The sequence below is a fragment of the Larus michahellis genome, chromosome 1 (assembly GCF_964199755.1).
Source record: "Larus michahellis chromosome 1, bLarMic1.1, whole genome shotgun sequence".
Lineage (NCBI taxonomy): Eukaryota > Metazoa > Chordata > Aves > Charadriiformes > Laridae > Larus > Larus michahellis.
Genome location: NC_133896.1, coordinates 62,982,647 through 63,005,127, shown reverse-complemented (window position 1 = coordinate 63,005,127; position 22,481 = coordinate 62,982,647). Strand labels below are relative to the sequence as shown.

Sequence of the window (22,481 nt, the reverse complement as noted above, 5' to 3'; positions counted from 1 at the left end):
CTGAAGCAGAACTTCTTGTTTCAAATTCAGTGAAGAATGTGTCATTGACTGAAAATGATTTGGCACAAACTAGTGAGACTGTTTTCAAGAGGAAATCTTCAGTTTTATCAGCTGTTTTGAAGCTTCAATGCTGAGTTAGTCTCCTAAACCAAAACCAGAGATTCGTTAGGTTGAATAGATTTGCTCTTCAGTAGCAATAAGAGACTGACAAGACAAGAGAAAGTAAATGTCACGTTTTTAATGCTGATTTGAACAGTCTCCCGTAAAGTCAAAGCACCAAACGTTGCGTCTCCTCCAGCAAAGTCTAATGGCACTGAGTTAGGAACCCGCTTGAATACACCTTGTTTTCAGTATTCATCGTTGAAGGGATACTCTGGATGGTCACGCCACCTGTGGATAGGTCAGATTGAACAAGTGAGCTTCTCGGGTGAAACAGGATCTCACATCACTGATGCAGTTGTCCTGTGCCTAGCAAACCTTTTCCTTGCAATATATAGGTGGCCTTCATGGAAGGCTCTTCTGCTTATACAGAAGCTGTCTGCTCTGAATACTCTTCCCTGCAGAGTTGTAAAACCTATGCATTTAAGGAGAGGACAATGAAAGACCATTTCTCAGGCCTACAGACTGCATACCTTAAGGAGAGATGGGAAAAGCCAACAAGGGTTTGATGTCAGCTACTCTCACTATTTAACTCAGTGGATTTAACTCGGGTTAGTAGAAATGTTGCAGGGGAGAGGGATGGCTTCACTATGTGCATTGTGGAAGGGGAAGACTTCGTTCAGATATCCAGAAAGACCCTCAGAAATAAGGCCTATATTTGAAAAAGAGGTGGAGACACCAGACTGGACTACTTTGGCTGATGCACTTAGATCTGGCATGAACAGGTCTGGGACTGGTATGGTGCTTTCTCCAAATGGCTGCCATATCTAGACTAGTTCTGGCTGTCCTCTAGCTCAGCCTAGATGAAGGTGCTCTGCCAGGTTAATAGCACCAGTGGCAGAAAATTTACAAAGAAACTTTGGAGCGATACAGTTCAGGGGAGAAAGGCATGTTCATAGCTGCATTCTATGAACAGTAGAGATGCTTCAGGCTTCATTTAAAAAATCTGTGTGGTCAGGGAAAATGCATGATCCAGAATCATTATAAAAGGCAAGAAGAAAATTCCCAGGGATAACTGCAGGTGAAAAAATAATGTTGTGTTTGCCCATTATTGGCAGACTTGAGAGGGAGGTGGTTGGCTTTTGTTGTGGGCTTTCTTGTTTGTTTATTTGAGAAGATGATGCTAAACCACAAGCCCTGGCCTGACAAACACTTTCCATTAACAAAATCCAAAATTTCTGAAGAGCATTCTCAGGTGCACCATGGCAGCTGGCTGCCTTGCCTTACAGCAGAGCACAACAAATACTGGCATTTATCCCAGCTGTGAATCGTTCCCGTTTGGGAAGGATGCATTTCACAATATTGAAGTTAACTAACTGGAAGGCATCAAACATTTTGAATTGGTTGTGTCAAAACACTTCATTCCAATATTCAGCCAAGCTGAAGTGTTTACACATTAACAGATTGAGCTGGTTCAAAAAAACAAGCCACAACACTTTGGCTTGTTTGGTTTCAGTGTAATTTGACAATGTCAGAGTTGCCAGTGTCATAATCTCTATTTTCCATCTATGGAGCATGCCTGCTAACCAGATCTCACACATTCAAAGGCCTGAGTCCTTTGAGTGAAAATGACTTACTCATAGGAGTCAGTGCAGCTTGGCACTCATATTTTTACAAAAATCTCCATTTTCTGCTCAGATGCTTAACTTGTTAACTTATTCCACCGATTGCAATATCCTGTTTGTATGGGCTCACTCACACCATCAGAACAACAGCCTTGCACACAGTACCCACGGTAGCCGATAACTGGAAGAGCCAGAGGAAAGCTGTATTTTTCCATTCCTGCTGGCATTTGCATCGCAGCAGTCAAAGGTTTTGCATGAAGTTGACTAAACAAAGTCTCTCTGTATGATTGTTTGACCTTTTTGGATATGTATTGTTGGATGAAATAAGAAATCTCTTTAGGCTGGTAACTCATCTGTTGCAGTGTCAATTCCAGACACTTCAGTGTGAGAGCACATAGTAGGCAGATAGATGTTTAGCTACTCCTTACATGGCAACACCACTTTTCCGAGAAGGCATTTTTCACAGTTGAGGTCAGACTGCATTTAAGTATTTTCCCCAAACTTGGCACTACTGTGAAAAATAGAGCTGGCAATGCCCATCCTATGCATCCTGTTTTCCTTGTCCTTAGTGGCCTCTTGTGACCAAATTTAGTCTAATAAAGCAAAGCATTAAGTTTATTTAGCTTTTGGATTGGTAGCTTAGAAAGTTCTTCTCCTGTGGTCATTTGCATCCTTTAACTTTGCTTTTGGAAAAGTCTCTTGCATTTGCACCAAGGTTATGTTTTGTGTATATACTTACTACAAGTTTAAATGATGTTACAGTTCAACCTCGCTGTGAAAAAACAAATTCAAATACCAAAACACACATAAGAATTTGCTAGGCCACTTGTGAGAAGCGTTCTGGAGCTAAGTGGTGGATGGAAGTCTATTTTAAGTTTTAAGAAACTAAAGCTTCAGAGCTTTAGTTTCTCCAGAACTTCAGAGCTTCAGAACTCCATTATGATGCTTTTAGCTCAGTTCATATTTCCTAGCATATTTATGCAGCACAGTAAGTGGTTTATTTGTTCCTTTGCAACATTCCTCCCCATCTTTTGAGCAATGGTCAACATTTTAGAGTGCTTCTGATGCTGCTATCCTTCTTTTCGTTATTTTTAGTGCTTGAGCACGCTACAGTTTCGCAAGACACAGTTAATCCAAGGTAACAAGAGAAATGCATGGAAATTAATCTCTAGTGTTTGGCTACACATTGAGTGCCCTGAAAATGGGAAAACATAAAGTTTGGCCATAAGCTATAGATGCTTTTGGCCTGAAGAAAAAACAAACAGCCTCATTCTCTGGAAGAGGAAATGTTGGGTCAGTCTGAGACTTATGGGGTAGTGCACCCTTCAGGTGAAGCAAAACAAAATTGAGTGTTAAGATTTAGATCACAAGCAGCAAGAGACCAAACCTTGTTAGTTCTCAGAAGAGATAATTAGGAAGTGGTCTAACAGTCAAAAAAGCCAGCATGGTTTTCTGCTTTCCATATAAGAAGGAACAACTCAACTGATGGCAGGAGAGGGAGATTGCTGAAGAAGACAGTATCAGAGGAAAGGCCAAAACAAAGCTTCTGACCACTTGTGGTCACTAAGATGTATCATCTTTTATGAGGAAGTTGTGCAGGCAAATTTTGATGTTCTGACCCAAGTATTAAGTGAGAAGGAGCGAGCTCTCCCTAAATTAGCCCTGTAGTTTCATGTAGGAGTGTTCTTAATGCTTAGCCTTCTATGTGGTGATTGAGGACAGGTTGCCTCTGGAAACACCAGGTTTACAATCCATAAGCCATTGTACTCAAGCAGCAAAATGGCTTGCTGAGTACTGGAAGTGAAGGTGGGAAGGAGGGGAAAGACAAGAAAGTGCTCCTATTTGAATTTCAGCTTTGATATCCACACTGCTAGACAGGGGCAATGCTGCACGTTTTAAGTGGCTGAGACTGTCATTACAACATATGGCATAAGGTTGTTAATACAAAAATAAATATTAAAAGGAAGTTGTTGTTTGTTGTTTGGTTTTTTTTTTAAATCCTCTGAAAAGACGGGAAAATTCTGTGAAGATCTAAGATTCTTCCTGCACTTACATTAACAGTTCCACATAACGAACGTTTTTGTTCAGGGCTTCAATTTCTTTCATCTCTTTCTCAGTGAGGGAGAAGTCAAAGATCTAATGGAAGGAGATGTTAAGAGTAAGTTAGCATTTCTTGTCATAATTAACATTCATATGTTCCAGATCTCAGAAGTACAATCCCCTCTCCTCCCCCCTGCCTTCCCCACAAATTCATACTCACTTGAATTTATGGGAAAGTCTTAAGGGCATGAATAAGTCAGTCACTTTTGCCTACACTCTTTGGCAAGAAGAGAAAGGCAGTCTGGCAAGTACTGGGACACCAGCTTTGAAAGCAATACATTGGCAGGGGAAGAAGGGAGCAGTGTGGGAACCAAGTGCTGCAAGGGACACAGGAACAAATGCTTCATCTTTTTTGGGTGTGGTGGTCAAGCCAGGTGCTTTCTGGTTGGTGTGGTTATGAGCATTTCTGGCACAACTGTATGCAGCAACCCTTCCCTAACAAAGATACCCCATACCTGAAGACTGGGCAGAACAAATCAGTCATTCCCGAACACCTACAGCCAGCACCCTTGGGCTGCTGACCTCCTGAATTACTTCATCTCGCTTGTGCTGCTCACTGCAGCAACTGCTGCTCTGCAATACGCTACCAGCTGGAATTTTAGGTACTCCAGAGGGTTAAAAGACACCACAATTTCCTCTACTTTGCTCTTTTATTGTCATATCATGGTACCTTTAAGTGATGGTGACAAAAAGCATCAAATGTGGAAAAGCTTGACAACGGCCAAGCCTAATGTCAACAGAAAGAAATGGGAAAATTGCCTTCTATGGGGGCTAAGCCAATGTAAGTGGATTCATCCATGCACCACTGGAGTACAAATTTACCTGGAAATTCTCTCTGATGCGTTGTGGATTGAAGCTTTTGGGGATCACCACTACCCCTCGCTGGATGCTGAAACGCAAAGCAACCTGTGCAGCTGTCTTGTTGTACTTTTTGCCAATGGCATTCAGCACAGGATCCTTCAGCAAAGGAGGGGAGGACACATTTACCCTGAAGAAAATTGGGGACAAAAAACCAAAAAAACCCTCCTTATCTTTCATGTCAAAACACAGAGGCATTGACTTGTTTGTGGACAGAGTACTGCATCTTTTTGACATGTACTGTGAAAGGTGGGAGAAAAGCTTTGGCATTTAGGTTGGCGGGCTCTCAAAGGCAACTTCCTAGTGATGTCCTAATGTTGACTTAGTTTCTACTGCCTCACCGTTCCCAATTACAGACACTTGCTTTCTGTTAGAGGAGACCTAAGGCAACCTCCTATGCAGACACCTGGCATTTTTTGATGACAGCATGCAGCTGGAGTGTTGCAAGTTTACATTTACAACAGTAATATTTAGACACTGAAGCTCAAAACTGCTTTGAGAAATGAGGACAAAGGTATTTTGCACAGAGACCCACCAGTGGAGAACTATTATTCTTTTCCTGGATGTTGTCCTTCTATTAGAAAATAACATGGGGACTTACCATGTTTCATCCCTTGAGGTTCCCAAGGGGCTGTATCCCACAATAACAATGTCGTGCTGTCTGCAAAATTCTAAGAGTTTGGGTTGAGTGAAATAGGGATGGCATTCGACCTACAAGAGTAATGTAGAAAGAATGATTAGTCAACAGGACCAGATACAAAAGCAGATGGTGTCCCAATATTTGTGAGAGCTACAGACCGGGTGATGCTTTCAGGAAAGGATACCTGTAAGTTAAGGAATAGGGAGACTCAATCTGTGCTTACTGTTCTAATTGTACATTGCTGGATGACGGGTTTATTTTTTGGGGGGAGACAGTAGATCAATCAACATCTAATTTTGCTGCAGGGAATTTTTATTGGCCCCTAGCAGAAAGGTGGCAATAAGTTGCGGGGGCAGGGGGGATGGAGGTGAGGGAAGCTCACTAGAGAAGTAGGCTGAGAAGACAACCCATCTCATGTGCGTCAGATCTTTGTTTCTCTACCTCTTACATTCAGGGTGACTAATTTGTTGTTTTTAGGGGAAGTGTTGGCATAAGCTGTCCCAGATGGAAAGGTAGGGGGGAGATATGCAAAAGGTGAGACATGTCCATGACGGTTATGACCTTGTTACAAGCTCTGCCCTCCCACATTGCCAATACTGTGCATGATTCCCTTACAGGCAGGGATTTTCTGGCTGCGTTCTCAGTCTCTAGGAAAGGGATGCCTACAAGGTGACAGAGCAACCACTGTTTGCAGGTAGTTCGTAGTTAGCTGGCACATCTATGCTTGCTGGCGAGCTGCCCTAAGCTGGGCTTAATCTTTTGCTTGGTTTTTCTTGACTCCAGGGAGCAGCAGCAGTGCTCCGTGCAGTCTTAGGTGCATGTCAGAAACAGCAATTGCCTTTTGCACCCGTTGGGCATGTTAATACCAGTGAAAGGTGCTGGAACTTCCTCTTCACAGGCTGCCTTTCCCTGCAGCCAAAGACAGTAATGAAGGCTATGGCCAGCCTCCCTGCCCTGCCCCATGTCAATGCCAGCCCCCCAGGACATGTGCTGAGGGTGGGAAGTTGGTCCCACTCCGTCTCTGGCCTCTCATCCGATTCTGCTAATGTGGATATTTATTTTGTGCCAGATGAGTCAGAAGATCTTCACAGTGATTTCTAGGAAATGCAGTGGGCTGCCAAATGCCAGAGTTAAAGGTATTGAGCATTCAGATGGGTCACTGCTGCTTATCACCTTCTGTGAGCCCCACTACTGTAATTTACCTTGGACATGCCTATCAACTTCATGGGCTTGTTCAGCTCAAGTCAGTCACTTAATGGGGCCTTCTCTTTGATTTAGGTTTTCCTCTAACTCTTACTGATGTCTTATAGGAAAGGCACAAGAGAGCAGGTACAGAAAATTTAGGAGTTACTTCTAATGGCTTTTAAACTTGGGAAGCTTAGGGTGACTCAGGATCCCTGATGCTTAGGGTTGGTGTGGTTTGGTGTCAGCTGAGATGGACTTGGCTTCCCTGAGGACTGGTTAGCGTCGAATGGTTTGCCTTGGGAATTTTTTGGACTTGAAGTAAGGTACATGGCAGAGACTTAAGATCTGCATTGACTCAGTGTTCAACCTTTTTACAGAGCTTTGGCACAAAGGCACCGGTTTTATAGTCCTGGAGCAGGAACTGAGGAGAGTGATCATTCCAGCACCTTCAAATATTTATCTTTGGCCTAGATAGGATAAGTAATATTTTCAAGCTAGAAATGGAAGCGTGACAGTATGGAGGGCAGCATCTGTGGCAAAGCCTATGTCACCTTTTTGCACATGGTGGCTTAGGCCACGTGTTGCCTCTGCGTTCCCTACAGGGTAGTGGCCCCATGGCAGGCACTGCCCTTGGCTTGCAGTCCTACCTGGTTGCTGACAGGTTTGTACTTCAGTCCTGGCTTGTTCAGGATCATCTCCAGCTGCCTGCGGTTGAAATTGGATACTCCAATAGACTTTGCCAAGCCTGCATCTTTACATGCTTCCATAGCCTGCAAAGAAAACAAAGACCAGTGGAGTCCCACATGCTGGCTTGATTCCTCGGAGCATGCATTTTACAGATAGGTGGAAGATAGTCCGTTCTCGAGACTGCAGATAATCCTTTGCTGCAGCAGAACTAACAGCTCTATTAGCATGAGGGCTGGTGCCACCCTGCTATTCTAAACTCCGTTCCCACGTAGACCCACTTTCCAGACCAAATCCTAATGTTTTATACCTCCTGTGAGGGTAGCGTTTGTCTGGAGAGCAGAAAGATTAATCTGAGATATAGATACTTAAATGCCAGACATCTGCTTTCAAAGAGTTTTCCTTACTTTATGCTGCATTAGCACTGCCTCAAAGCTGGAGAAGGCAGAGTCAACAAAGCAGATTGCATTCCTGATAAGTCAATTTATTCCTTTTGATTGTACGACAGTTTTTCTTATGAAGTCTCTATCCAGTGAAATTCCCTAAATATCTGGCAAGGCACATCACAAAACCAGCACAGAAAACTTCAGTAGAGTATAAAGTTGAAAAAAAAAAAGGGGGGGGGGTGGTGGGGTGGGGAGAAGACAGGAATTCTAGATATTCTCCACTTCAGACAAATCCTAATAGCTGAGAAAGTCTTATGCGTACTGGATATGAATACACACCCTGGTCTTCATTAGCTTCATCTGCTGGGTAGTTAAGGGGAAAGAGGGTCCTTTCCTACGGTCTTCCCCGTTTCTCCCAGAAACTCTCCACACAAATGATTCAGTGACTGTTTGAGGCAGAGCAGACCCCACCGTGGAGCTGGATGCCCCTCCTGCTGGTTTTGTTATTCCTTTCTGTCTCACAGGAGCTGAAAGCAGGGAGGTAAGAGGCACCGTGTATTTGATGACCTCTAGTTGGCCTCATATGCTTTGTATCGCTCAGTGACAAGTCAGCAAATACAGTCATCCGGAGCCATTTTTGCCTGATAGCCCCATGCTGAGAGTGAAATGCTCTGGATTGAGTTTAGCCAGTTTTATTTAGATTGATGCTATTATTTGCAGGCACTCACCACCACCTATTTTTTCTCATGGCTTCTTAGCTGAAGAGGGTGACCTGCTACAACATATCCTTTACAACAAGCACCAGCTTGAAGTCAAAAAAGATAACGGTGTTCGGACAGCTGTTGCTTTCAACATTGGAGCAACTAGCCTGCGAAAGAGAGGAATGAACTGCATCGGCCAAAGACAAAGGTAACATAAACAGCGAACATGGAAGTCCCCGTTCCCTGCCGTGACCCAGCCTGGATGTCTCAGCTGCCGGGGAAAGCCCAAGCCTGCCCCAGGCTCTCTGCACTCTGAACTTTCACTCAGAATTTCACCTATTCTCCATCTTTATCTGCTGCGCTTCAAGTAGGGCTAAATTGGGACACAACTATCCAGCTCTGGATGGTGTAAGTTGAAGTGGAGCATGTAGTAGCCCACATTATCTCTCTTGGTATGAACTGGGCTGAATTAGCAATGCTTTTGCAGCAGACCTGGTGCAGAAGGAGAGCTGACCAGCTTTGGCTGTCAATTAAAGTGTGGCCAAGGCTTTGAAAGGCAGGAATGTGAGGAGATTGCTGATCTCACTTTCTGCTTCACCTGACATCCAACAGCTAAGTGGCAGTAGGCTTAAGGAGACATTTGGCTGTAGGACTAGGGTGCACCACAAACAAATTTAGGATGTAATCTTTCAAGCAAATACTACTTCCCTCTAAGTTTTCTTAGCAGAAAAACCTTGCATTCTCAGCTGATAATTAAATTTAGAAGTGAGTGAACTTGTTTTGGGGTTTTTGTGGTGGTGTTTTTTGTGATGCCTTTTATTTTTTATGATGAGCTTTAGGGCAAATTCTGTTTGTGTGTGTGTTTTGCGGTGTTTTGTTTTTGCTTTTTTTATTCTTGAAGATTGAAAGCTGCTTTTTTTTTTTTTTTTGAGGAGGATTCAGTCACTTGTTAGGGCTGCAACATTCTCCTGCTGTAAAGACCCGATAAAGAGGTGAGACTGGTAAAAACCTGCAGACATCTCAACTAGAAAATGTGGAGTATACTCTCTGAAGGAAGGAATGTGGATGTCAGATATTTCAACAATGTTTTATTTTGTTATAAAAATAATGAAGTGATGGCAAGAAGCAACATCCTTAGGGACAGAAGTAAAATTTATCCATGGAGCTAGTAGAATTTTGATCCATTTGCCCTGTCAATATGCCTCAGCTTTGCTTATGAGGGTCACAAGTAAAACTGAGAATGAGGATCTGTGTTTTTAAAGCATATGTGGATGGATGTTGTGTTTGCTTACCTCCCAAGTGGCACATAAGTCTGTCTCATGGTAGATAAATTTTCCATTTTCATCTTTTGGGTAGATTGCATCTCCAGGCTGAAAAGTAAAACCACACTTTTGTGCTTTGAAGAAAAAATTTCACTCCTCAGAGCAAAAATTTTTCCACAGACTCTTCTACTAACAAACAAAAAAAGAAAATTCAAAGGCTTTCTAAAACACCCTAAGTTCAACAGGTCATTCATGCTGGGCTTACCACATCCTCCACTGCTAGATCATCCTTGGATACACTTCTCAGCTGTCACATGAGTGCACACTCAGGAGTTCCTGGATAGCCTTGTTTTTCAATAAACTTTTGACCTTTATGTTATGCATCCTTAGGACTAGTCTACTTCCAAAGGGCTGGGTTAGAGTACCAACCTGTATTCTCTTCCACTTCTTCCCTCCTTTCTTCCCAGCCCTTCCCCTGATCCTGCTTGTGTCCTAGGCACCTGGGAAGAGTACCAGCTCAATCCAGCTCCCAACAGTTGTAGGCACCATTTCCAAGAACTACTTAGTAGTAAAAAGCTAGATGTGTAACTATAGCACAGGCCATGAGCATCCTAAGTGTGTTATCCACCTTTCTTTGGGTACTAGGAACTCTTTCTTCCTGTCTCTCTACCCCATAAACAAGACTTCAGAGATCAGTTATGAGCTGATATCTCACGAGCACAGCTTTCTCTTATTTGCTGGTCATTTCACTGTTGTTGCAGGCAATGAATTAACACCTCTCTCCCTTTTGTCTGATTGCAATTTCACTTTTTTTTTTTCATAAAAAAACCTTCAGTGATGTTTGACATTTGATCTGACTGCAAACTGCTACATTTCAAAGGCCTGGGTACAAGATGTTGACATGGTAACTTCTTGGGAACATGTAGCTGTGACTAATATGATCAGTAACTGGCGCCTCCCAATTCAGTCAAGAAGTTCAAATTCAAGGCATTTCATGGGAAAAGTGAACCTAAGGAAAACACAGCCTCAGATTTCAGAGGCCAAAGTCTAAATTACAGGCATAAGCATGTCTCCTCAAAATGTGCTGGTTTTCCTCAATGAATTCCACAAAGACAACTTGTTGCCTTTGTTGCTGTGTCTTACTGAAAAAATAGTCTTGACTACAAGGAGGTAGGTGGCCGTTGGGTACACTTTTCTATCAGAAGGCAAACTGTTTGCCATCATAACTTGAGGAAGAGAAGCCCTATTTACAAAACCACCCCATGGTACTTTGGAACAAAACATTTATCCCCATGGTATCCCAGCAGACTCTCCAAGGACTGCAAGCTCAACGCATAGCAGTTGGATGACTTTGAGTTTAGGGGATGAGTCTGAATTCCAGACCTTTTTATTCTATTCCACTTCTAATTCATTAACTTCCGTTCAACATTACTTTTTTTTTTTATAATAGTCAACAGGCAGCAATTACATGAGCTAATTTGTCATTTTCCTCTACTTCTATCACTTGTGTTCTAAAAAGCAAACAAAGTCAGGATGAATGGTGCTTGAAGATGAATTTAACTTGACTGAGATAAGTGGTGCCAGCTATTGTGGATTTTCACACTCCAGGGAACTGCCTCCAGGGAACTGCACAAGATGTTGAAGTACAGTTGTCTCTGCTCAATAGTCTCCAGGCAATGCTTTCTCTGCCAAGCTACCTTCTTAAGCAAGGGAGTTCCTGAATGGAAAAACTGTCTGCAGATGGGTAAAGAGGGATAAAGTGCTGAGAGAAAAACAATGTTTTGATGGTGATTATTGGGTCTTTGAGAAGGCCTTTCAGATGTTGATCACATTCCTCAGCTTTGGGTTCTTGTGGGCTACACCGCACCAGTCATTCCCACAAATGCTGTTGTCAGTTGTCTTCTCTTGCAGTTCTCTTGGAGATAGCCACGTACCTTACACTGAAAGTAAGGTGGCTTCCTACCACGCTGCCGTACAAGCACTGAAATAAGTGGGACAATACCGTACAGTCACTGACGCTATGCAGGGATTGCATCATATCATGTCATGTTCAAAGTCTGGAGGCGTTCCAAAAGCTACCAGACAACTTACTTGCGTATTTAAAACACAGCAGTCGGTAACCACTGAAAGGAAAAGCCCTGCTCCCGTTATAATAATTTCCTCACCAACACAGATGCAGGAACACAGGTCTGCTCACCCCATCGCTTTCACAAAATGATCTTTGACAAGCGGGCTTTCACAAGAGAGCAATTTTAACAACTTGTGAATGCCTATTGTATAAACAGAAGGCAATAGGAAGTCAGATAGTGAGGCCATTGGTCTGTTTTGATTTATTCTCTTAAACTGACAAGAAGATACTTGGATGAGATTTGTTCAGCGTAAAGCTAAAACACCTGCTTTCCTGCTGGATCACAGAATAATTTAGTTGGGATGGATTTGGAAATCATTTAGTGCACAGGTACTTGTTTACTGATGGATCAGTTGTCTGAGCAGAGTCCCCTAGCAAACCTGCCAGCAGGTACCAGCTCCCAGGCAGTGAGCATGTGGTGGCCTGGAGGAGACCTGTTCCTGCTGGTTATCTGCCTTGCTAGGGTAGAGGGGCTGAGCACCACTGCTGGGCTAAAGGGAGGAAGGACAAAAGTCCTGAAAGGGGAATCTGTGCGAAGGAAAAATACAGGGAGGTGCAGGCTAATGTTGGTAGGTCAGTGGAAAATGTCACCCCAAAATGTCAGCCATTCTTGATCCACCCAAACATGGTAGGGCTTTCCTCCTCTGAGTGGTGGCGCCTGAAAACAGATTCCTCTTGCTCTACCTAACAGCCCCTATGAGAGCTTGCACTGCTGGGCTCCGCTGGGGCATGTTTCTTACTGGTTTCAGAGTGGGACCATAACCTTTGTCTCAAGTTCTTCACTGATTTCCAAGCAGAGACTAGTTTTTCTAGAAGGCTTTTGGGCAGAACAGGAAAGCACCAATGTTTGCAGACTAGGGCAGAGTAGGAGTTTGTTAGCATCACATCTGCACACTCCTCACCAAAGGCAAGCATCGCATGTGGGATGGGTGCATTTGTGAGAGGGAGCAGAGAAAGGAAACCTGTCACCATCACAAAAAGGGAAGGGGGAGTTTCTCTTTGTATTTGGCACAGAAAAATGTATATTTTTCAGGCAGAAAGCTACTTCTTTTTTTTTCCCTCTCAAGGGGGACATGAATGAATCTGCAGGACTGCTACTCCTTTCACAACTCAGATTGTTGATACAGGCCTCAGGGAGTCAGATGTACATTACTTTAAAGCCAGCTGTCTATATCTTTATATTATGAGACAATGACCTTCACTATGTGGGAGAATGAACTACTAGAGAATACAAACACAAGCAAAGGGAAACAGGAAATTGCAAGTGGTGGGAAATTTTTAAAAATGTACCCAAAAGGATTCCATACGTGGGACTGTATAAATAAAGTTTTAATATCTGAGTCCAGTTCATCCTATACAGGTCTTAATGGCATATGGCTTCCCTGGGAAAAAAAGGAACTGTAAGTGTAAGGTGATTGCTTCATTGGTAAATTGCTTCTTACCTGATGCTTCTGGCAGTTGGGCGTCCATAGTAAAATATAATTTTAATAATCAGAGAACTACTTTCCTTGCAAAAAAGGGCCAGTTTAGAGCTTAAGTATCCCACAGAAACAATTACCCAGCTACCTGCCTGACCCTATTCTCTCTAAGAAAAAGCATTTAACTGGTTCAAAACCACTTAAATACATTTTGAATCTCATTCTTCCAATTTCTCTATTACTTAATTTGCCTTTATATCATGTATTTGCGGAGGAAAACTGGAAAGCAAGGTACAAATGGCTGTGAAACCAGAACGTTTTGGGAGCTGCAAGAACTCATTGCAAGGGAGGCATGCAATGCAAGCTTTTGCATTCAAAGGTTTTGGCTACGAGTTGCCCAGAGACAACAGTATGAAGGAATATCAGGCTTTAACTTTTGAGAGTGAGAGGTGTACAACCCGTGTTTGGGACCAACTGTGATCTAGCAAAGCTGTCAGAGAGGAGCACTGGAGTTAAGGAGATTAAGATCATAACCACAATTTGCCCAGTGGCTTCAATAGTCCTGAGTCTATTTGGTTTTTGGAAGAGAGTAAGGAAATCAATGAACTTGGTCACTTTTCCACTTTTCCTCTCCCCCTCCAAACTCTAGCCCTAGCCCTTCATTGCTTTGTGTAACTACTTTCCTCCAGTGACTCCCCTGCTCATGGCGCACAGAGGATTAAGACACGTGTACTGCTTCAGCTGCAGTAATTCTTCGTCTTAGGAAGCGTTCAAACCCCAGTTAGGAGACTTCTTCCAATGGAGAAACCCCATATTACAGCTGTCGGGGACTGTTCTCACATCACTGATAAGGCTCTCTTTGTGGGGGTAGTGCACAGAAATATAGGCATACAGTATATATCAAAGATTATCTTGCCAAAATGCTATTTTCAGCATGGACTGGAAGCTGTAAGGAAGATGCTAGATGAAGACTTTGGTTCGAGCCAACCATGCACTTTTTTGGGGCAATTTTTGCTTTTACCTTGAAAGCCATTGGCAGCTCAATAATGTAAAGGTCAACGTAGTCCAGCTGCAGGATCTTCAGGGTTTTCTCCAGTGTGGGACGTACCAACTCGGGGGGGTGGCAGGTATTCCACAGCTGGGGAGACAAGCACAGGATCTTTTTTGCGTGCCAGGAGGAAAAGTGACCATCCTCCAACTGGCACCACACACACGCACTCTCTTGCCCTTTTGATAGAGCCTGTTATGCACAGCGCAAAGACATTGTGGTCTACATCACTGCAAGACAAAGGTGAGGGGCCTTATCCTGTCCTCTGCCAGAGGCAAATATAGAGGTTAATGCAGGAATCCTCGCCCGGGACTGTCCCAGTGCTAACCCAATAAAGCCATTACATATTTGTTTATTACAAGACAGGTTCTTCTGAGTTGAGTATATTGCAAACCCTTGCTCAATGTACTTAGGCAAATTCTTTTTGTTTTCCGAGCTTTCCAAGCATATGCTTTCACTGGAAAACTGTTCCCACAAGAAGTCTGTGGTCAGTTTTATGCTTGAAGGCAGAAGCTCAGATCATGTGAGTTAGCTATAGAACAGCCAAGCACCCGGCACTAAGAGAGCCTCTTGGTTTTCTCCTGTGGTCATGGAGCCTGACTGCTTGCCTGATCTAGGGAAGTTTTAATTTACACCCGGTCCTCACTGAAAGATGTATTATTATTTAGTTGCTGTAACACAGGTGTGACTAGTTAAAGCACAGCCTTTCCCACTGCTTCCCTGCGAGGTTATGCCCTGAGGTTGCCATGGAGTGTGCTTAGTTGATTAACTTTCAGTACTATCTCTAACTGAACTCTGCTGATGCAAGTCTCTTGCAAGAATAAAACCATAGCATGGTAATTAGTAACCAAGAGCTCTTAGTAAACTGATTGCTGCAGTTAAAAAAACCCAACAGAATTAACACACAATAGAAGGTTTTAAGTGCCATCTGTTTGCACACAATAAGCTGGGCTATTTTGTCTTCTTTTTTCAACTCACAGAACCGACATATGGAGTCATGTGGAGCTTTTTGGCACCTTTATTGGCTGGAAAAACCTGCTGATTGTTGGTATTATCTAGCTAGTTCTGCCACCAAAGCTGGCAGTCACTGTATGCCAAGGTGTAGAATGAATTTGTTCTTGAGACACAAAACACTTGAATTGCCATTTTCAGGAGAAGATAATGATTATAGGTGTCAAAGGACATAGCCTGGGTAAGTTTTAAAGTATTTTAGATGTTTGGGTTTTTTAACTCAGATTATAGTTATTTCCTGGAAAAACCATCTGCTCAATTCTGCCAGCAGAGGCAATGATGCGTTATCTTGAAGTTCAGTTGTACTGAGGGCAGTGCGTCTGACCCTGCCCTAAGCTGGCTAACCAAAGCGGGGGTTGGCACCTGGGAATTCATACTACACCTTCCCTGGTTGTATGTTGTGAGGCGTGAAGAGTTCAAGATCGCTAGACAGCGGTCACACAGGCTGAGGTGTACTGCAGTAAAGGGACTAAGGTCCTGCTCTCAGAGTTTCAAACTGTTCCACTGGATTTCCTGAAAGCCTTTGGTATGGGTGTTTTTTTAAGCACTTCACATGTAAAATGAGATGCTGTTTTGGACTTGAATATAGGTACGGAAATGAGTCTGTATACTGTTCACGTTTAATTTGTTTTGTTACTGTGTTTTAGAAATTTAGTAACCTGAGGTATGTTGATAGCTTAGAAGCAGTTTTTCCAAGCGCCCTTTCTAGCCCAGCTCTGTTGAGCTCAGTACTTGCCAGTGAATATACTTCCCTTTAAAATACTGCGGAGGTTCTAAAGAAACAGCCTTCAGAAATAGCAAACATTTGTACTATGTTAATACATAGATGCCATGGAAACTTAAGCGTTTCATAACTGTTTTCATGACTTGTACAAGTTATTGTATTATCTACCTAAGTAGAACCCATGTAGATGTTTGAGCAGTCAAAGCTGCCAGCTGGCTTTGGCATTTCAGGACACCACATTTCCTGGAAATGTTACTTCTAGTTTAATGAAAGAAATATCCTGGGATGAAAGAGGAGACCAAAAAGGTCTTGCTATATAAGCCAAGTGAGATGTTGGCAGTTGATATAAAACCTCTAAAATTTCTGGATGCTGAGCTGCTCTGCCTGATCAGCCAGCCAGCAGCAAGAGCCAAGTGCAAGTGCTGATGATTTCAGCTGGCAGATGCAGCCCGATTGCACCAAGTCACTATTCCAGTAACACTGCCACTCAGCAGGGCTCTTCTTGTTAGTCCGTCCTGACGGACCAGCCTTCAATTTGCATCATCTTTGCTTAAGGAAAGGTCTGCGTGAGGGGCCTGTGTCTGAAGGGTCTTGGGAATTTCTGGCACTTCTGATGTCAGTAAGGCTGAAAATAAAACTGACTTTTGTTGTGCAGACTACTTTCAAGAACGGTCTATGGTATCTACCGTGTTTCCCAGAAGATGCAACAGTTTATAACAGTCAGTTACCAATCAGTGGCTGATGTATCTACCAGTGGCGTGATATTTGTCTGTAGTTCATAAGATACAAAAGTTCAAAAGGTACACAAAGCCGAAGATACATAAGCTCATAAGACAGGGGACATCCAGTCCCACTCCTCCTGGGAAGTTCAGAGCTGCTGTGAAAAAAGTTCAGTGAAACCTATGAAAATCCTGGATCATGATGGATTGAATTGGTTGCAGATTATTTTCCACTTCTGCTTTTGAACTCCTTAAAGACCACAGAGATGCTCTAATGAACCCTTAAACATCTGAAGTTTTGTCGAGCACAAACAGGACACAACAGAAAGATAAATCTACTTGTGTCCCCATCTCACTGTCACGAGGCGGGCTGGAACCTCAGGTATTGACTACCATGGTACCGCGAGGTGCAGCCCTAAGACTTGCAGGATTTGCAGTGTAGGGAACAACTGCACTTACAATCAAGGAACTGAATGAAGTTTCACAGGTGGCTCGACGTTTAAGTACTGATCATCAACTAGGAAAATCATCTACTGATTAGATCAGACACCTGAATATAGAAAAGCTTAATAAATAAAGTAAGTTTGGAATCCTGGTAAAATTTTATCAAGAGATGCACTTTCACAGACTCTAAAGGTTTATATGGGAAAATAAAGTGCAGGGGAAGCAGTTGGAAAAGTTGAAGACTCAAAATTGTTAGGCCATCTGGTTCTAACCTTTTGGCACAACTTTGTGTTTTTGATTTGAAATATTACTGGTAATTTGCAGTAATGAAACTTTAAAGCAGCTGAAACAAAATATTTTGACTGATCCAAATCAACATATTGGACATATGAGAGACTGAGAGACTACCCTGATAAAGGTGGAAAATTTGAGGACGTGAATCTTTTCTCAGGATGGCAAGGTTGTTACCAGTAGAACCGAGCAGGGAACTTGGAAAAGAGTTGCATACTTTACAGATTGGAAATTGCTGTACTTGGAAATTGGTCTTTAGCTGCTGAAAGTCCACTTGGTCTGCAAACTACCCAATCCAAAGCTTAGTTTCCCAGATCATAGAGCTTAACTAAATTGCTCACAGTAGAACAGGCTTTTTATCCCATGGGATCTTTCAGTCTAGGAACCATGATATTTATTTCCAAGGCCATTGAGTAACTTTTGAGGATTACGTCTTATTTGGGAAAGGAGAAAGGGAAAATATGAGGCTGATACATCCAAAGAAGCACTGCAGGAAGGGGAACTTGAGGCCATAAACTCCATTAGAAACTGGACAGGCACCATGAACTTTATGGGGCCACCTGATCTTTATTCTGCAATGTGTTCTCTCTCTTATACATAGGATCTCTTTACTGTAGTTGTTAACAACTTTTGTCAGACACTTCTTTCGACCAGGGATTTCATTCTCCTAGAAGAGAATCAGCTCTTACAGCTAAGATTTTAAAGTATTCACTTGCTCATGCATTACTCCAGCCTCATTGCTTTAGAGCAGAAGCATGATCACATCTTCTCTCCAAGTGAGTTGATTCATCATCCTAGAACGTTTTAATGACAGGTGATACAGTAACTAAGGGTGTAGCTTGATGAGTAATTTTCTGGCAGTAGTACCGATGTAGGCACTTGCTGTTCTCCTGTATGCAGACACTTGCATGCACGTGCTTGCTTCCACCCCTTTTGTTGTGCAATCTCACGGCAAACCTGTACGGGGAATTGTTCTAACAGAAAATAACTCATTTGCAGGATCATTGTCCAGGTTGGGCTCAGTGTGTGACTATACGAACGTGCATGCCAGCACGACACATGGGACAGCAGTAACAGCTTAGGCAGCACCGCTGATCGTAGCAACGGTCTAAACTTGCAGGTGCTTACAACAATAGGCAGAATGGATGTTGCATGGTTCCCATTGAGCTTTAAACTGAGAACAACAGTGATTCCTGTGCTTAACAGCAAATCTAGTGCTCATAAAGCTATGCGGCATTATGGTAATGCTAGGAAAGAAAAGCAGAGGATGTTGGTTCTGGAAGCATGCCAGATGTTGACCGCCGGCATTCTTAAGAAAGCCCATTCACAGAAATCCTGTATTTAGTGTAAGAAAAAACAACAACAACACAAACAAACAAAAAACAAAAAACCAAACAAACCCCAAAATGAGTGCAGCTTCTCACCTTGCCACAGTAAAAAATGTCTTCTCGCTTGATCTTTCCTTCAGCAATCTTCTCTCTGATGGCTTGCCCCACTTCATGCTCATTGTAGTAGACAAAGGCACCATCAATATGGCGGTAACCAGTATCAATGGCAATCTTCACCGACTCCAAACAGGAACCTTTGGGAGTCTAACGGGAAAAGAAAAAGAATAAACATGGTTTCAGCCTTCTGCTCACCTCTCCTGCAATGCTACATAGTCCCTGCGATATGTACAAGGTTCATGCTGGAGTTTATCCAGTCTAGCCATCCTGTACCTCCACAGGCACCTGTATTTCAACTTCTGAATAAAAATGTGCTGTGCACTTTTCTTCAAAAATGTCTCAAATGTGGAATTAGACTGGAAAAAGGAGCAAAGCAAAACATTCTCTATGTGTCCAGGAAAGAGAGAGTGCTAGAGTCCTCAGAAAGTAGAACTGAATGTATTTGATATGAAAATTATTTCAGAATTTCTTACCTAGAGAACAAGGGCTTTCTTACAACAGCCATTTGGTAAAATCCCTTACTCAAAGGGAAGAGGGCTTTTTGGTTCAGCAACCACCTGACAGATCAGAAGCTGTTTGAATATTTTATGGCCCAGCAGAGCAGGAATTTGGATTTCAGTTCTTTCTCCTCAAATCAGCTTACCATTGGTGGTATCACAATCTGAAGGGTGATAGCTCAGGACTGTCTACTGGTATTCCCAGTTCTGGACAGTTGCTTCTCCATGTGGCTGAGAACTAGTAGGTGCTTTAGTGTACATTTTTTTAATACATATATATATATAGATATATATATTTATATTACTGCTTCAGTTTAAGATGAGACCAAGAAACCTCTTAATAAGTCCAAGTGGCACTTTTGTACTGTGTGCCACTCTTCTGTTTACTTGTCTTTGCTGAAATTCAGAGTAAGCTTGTTTTTTCAGAATGGTCATATTTTCCATTAGCCAATGCGTCAAGCAAAATACCCGTAGGCCAAGCCAAGTGAAAAAGCATAAGACTGGTCACTCAAATGGTACTGAAAACATCTTATTGTCACCACACTTTGTATAATGAGAGGGCAGGTCTAAGCGGTGGTGATCAAGGGCTCTCAGTGGCACGTGGCAACACTGTTCTCCCACCCTTTTCATAGGCATTGCTCTGCTGCGACAGGGACATCTGTTTCATTCAAAGGAAAACTGAAATAGGGTGAGTCAAGCTGGGCTGCTGTCTACCAGCAGCAAATGCCAAGAGGTGAACATTGCTACCTCCAAGTGAAGGGCCAAGATTGCGCTGCTTCTCCTATGAAGAAAACGGATGCCAGAGACATCTGGAAATGAGACAGGATGTGAAGAGCAGATTTCAAATTTGTTGGTTTTGCTGATGCCAAAGGAAGGCAAGAAGCAGGACTGGCAATAGGTGCTGTTGGGAAGGATCACTTTTCACCACAGCAATCAGTCTCCCTCCTCTCCCTCCAAGCTGCCCTTTGACAGCAGCCACTGGCTTGGCTGTCTGGGAGTTTGCCATAAAATAAGAAGCTGCACTTCCATCACCTGATGAACTAGATGGTGTGAAACCCATAGCTACCACAGGACTAAGGACACCGGTCTGCCCCTCCACGGTCATGGAAGGGAGATCTGTGAAGGACTGCTGAAGACACATGGGGGTCAACCTCTCTGTCTTCCAGTTCCAGAGTTGTAGGTTGGTGGCAAGTTGTCCTGGGGTAATGGGACCATGTCCCAGCCTGCTCACTCTGCTCTTCAGCATCCCACCCAGGCTGGCTGCTGTCGGACATGACTGGGCCGACTTCTGTTCAGATTCAGGGGGGAACCTTCTGCTCCAGGATGCAGTTCCTAAAGGTTACTTAAAATGCAAAGCTGATTATGCTTGCCCTTTTTTGTTACAGACGTGAGCGAGGGCCTAGAGGCAAAATGGTACAATTTGGCACGCTAAGGTATTTACGGCAGTGACGACGCAATCTTGTCTGCTTAATTGAGAAACACAACGAAACACTTGTTTCAATGCTTTGCTGCTTTTGCTGTGGGAGCCTCCCAAAGGCATGCTCGGCCCCTGCCATGGGCCCTTTCCTAGTCGTTAGTAGGATGTAATGAAGACCACGGCAACTAAAAGCCTTTCAGGAGCAGCCAATGGCTAGCTTTCACTCGGGGCATGTCGGGCGGCGTTACAGAAGCACGAGGCACGGAGCAGTGACAACCTCCAACATGTTTGCTGCTTTGTCCCTGCCTGAACCTGCAAGGAAGGATTTGAGGAAGGCAGCAGGCAAAAAGCTCTGACACGAGCACTACAAGCCTGCAGTTACTGATGACAGTAACCCCAGACCTCAGTCTCAGCAAGGAGCTGCACGAGGCTGCAGCCGCAGCTGCAAAGCTCAGGCTGACTAGTACAGAGCGACAGGGCTCAGCCTAAAGGTCTTGGGAGCCCAAACCCAGGTGATGACTAGTTATCCAAGAGAGAAATATGTTTTAAAAAGCGTAATCGGGGTTTTCTCTGTGAAACGTGATTTTTCAACCAGTGTGACTTTTAGATCGCTTCAGCCTGTTTGACTTCTACCATTCAAGTGTATGAAAGCAGAACATTTAGAGTACAGTGACGCATTACCTTAATACAGATTAAAAAAAAAACAAAAGGGTCGGTTTGGTTTTTTTTATTAACCTTTTTCCTTTTGTTGAAGAACCTGAAAATGGGGTGTGGGCCTGATCCTAAAATTTCCTCTCTCTTCTCTTTGCAGTCTTGAGAGATTGCATGCACACGGCTCCCAGTCGTTTCCTGAAGCTGCAAACGAAATGCCACAAAGCATGGAAATATTGATTATTGAGTTGCATCTTTTCTCAAATGCCAGGGCCCGTTTGGTCAGTTACAAAAGCGGAAGGAATAAGTGAGGAAGGGCAGAGTCTCACGTACAGGGCAACGGCATAATTGCAGGCTTGGGAGGAGGGTGGAATAGAGGAAAATGAGAAAGCTTGCAGTTACTGCAATTGCCTTTGGCTCCATCGGTTAACTTTTGTTAGAGCTGAACTTCTATGTAGTTCTTAATCTTTTGCATGGGATTTACACACATCTGTACAAATAATCTTGTGAAAGGCTCCTCCATCTCAAGGATTAATCTTATTCTTTAGGGGCTCGAGGAGGCTTTTTTTGGATCAAGCCTTGATTACCAATGTCCGGAGATGGGTTTACATTAAATATAAATATTTTCATTGCACTAGTTCATTTCATCTGATGTGGTATATTAGTTCTGACAGACTCTGGTCTAAGGTGCTTCATATAAAAATGCAAGGCAACCTAGGGAACAATTTTTGGAAAATCCTGCCTCTATTGAACCGTCCCAGATGAAGGCCTGGGACATCTGCGAGTCTGGAAACTTTATACCATATGTTTATTTTCATTCTAATGGAGAAACTATCATTTCTAGCATTTCACATATCTAATCCTTCCAAATCCTCAGTAATGGGCTGTGGTAAACTGTGCTGATGAGTTGCACAGGCTAGTCATGTTGTGGTTTTGCCACTTTTTAGAAGTGTTGCCTTAAGTGTCGTATCTTATTCCATTGTTTCCTGACAGACCATATTAAAGCTGGATGACTCAGATCACCACTGCTCATCCATCTTTCCATCAGAGAAGGCACGAACCTGGATCTTCCCCCCTACCCTGCTGCTCAGCCTGAAGTGTTTTAATCTCTTCTGCCTTTCATGGAAATAAAGTCTTTAACCAGTGGT

The 22,481-nt window shown here is 43.1% G+C and overlaps 1 protein-coding gene across 1 annotated transcript in view; it reads right to left on the bottom strand.

The window, feature by feature from the left end:
- Window positions 1–218: 218 nt before the first annotated feature.
- Window positions 219–22,481, bottom strand: part of AKR1D1 (aldo-keto reductase family 1 member D1) — a 35,498-nt gene continuing 13,235 nt past the window's right edge. Inside the window, exons 2-9 of the mRNA XM_074582099.1 lie at window positions 18,748–18,915; window positions 14,108–14,224; window positions 9,571–9,648; window positions 7,155–7,277; window positions 5,284–5,393; window positions 4,647–4,812; window positions 3,778–3,860; window positions 219–390 (exon numbers count right to left, since the gene is read on the bottom strand). Coding sequence (XP_074438200.1) covers window positions 348–390; window positions 3,778–3,860; window positions 4,647–4,812; window positions 5,284–5,393; window positions 7,155–7,277; window positions 9,571–9,648; window positions 14,108–14,224; window positions 18,748–18,915 — 888 coding nt within the window. The 3' untranslated portion in view covers window positions 219–347. The remainder of the gene's footprint in view (window positions 391–3,777; window positions 3,861–4,646; window positions 4,813–5,283; window positions 5,394–7,154; window positions 7,278–9,570; window positions 9,649–14,107; window positions 14,225–18,747; window positions 18,916–22,481) is intronic.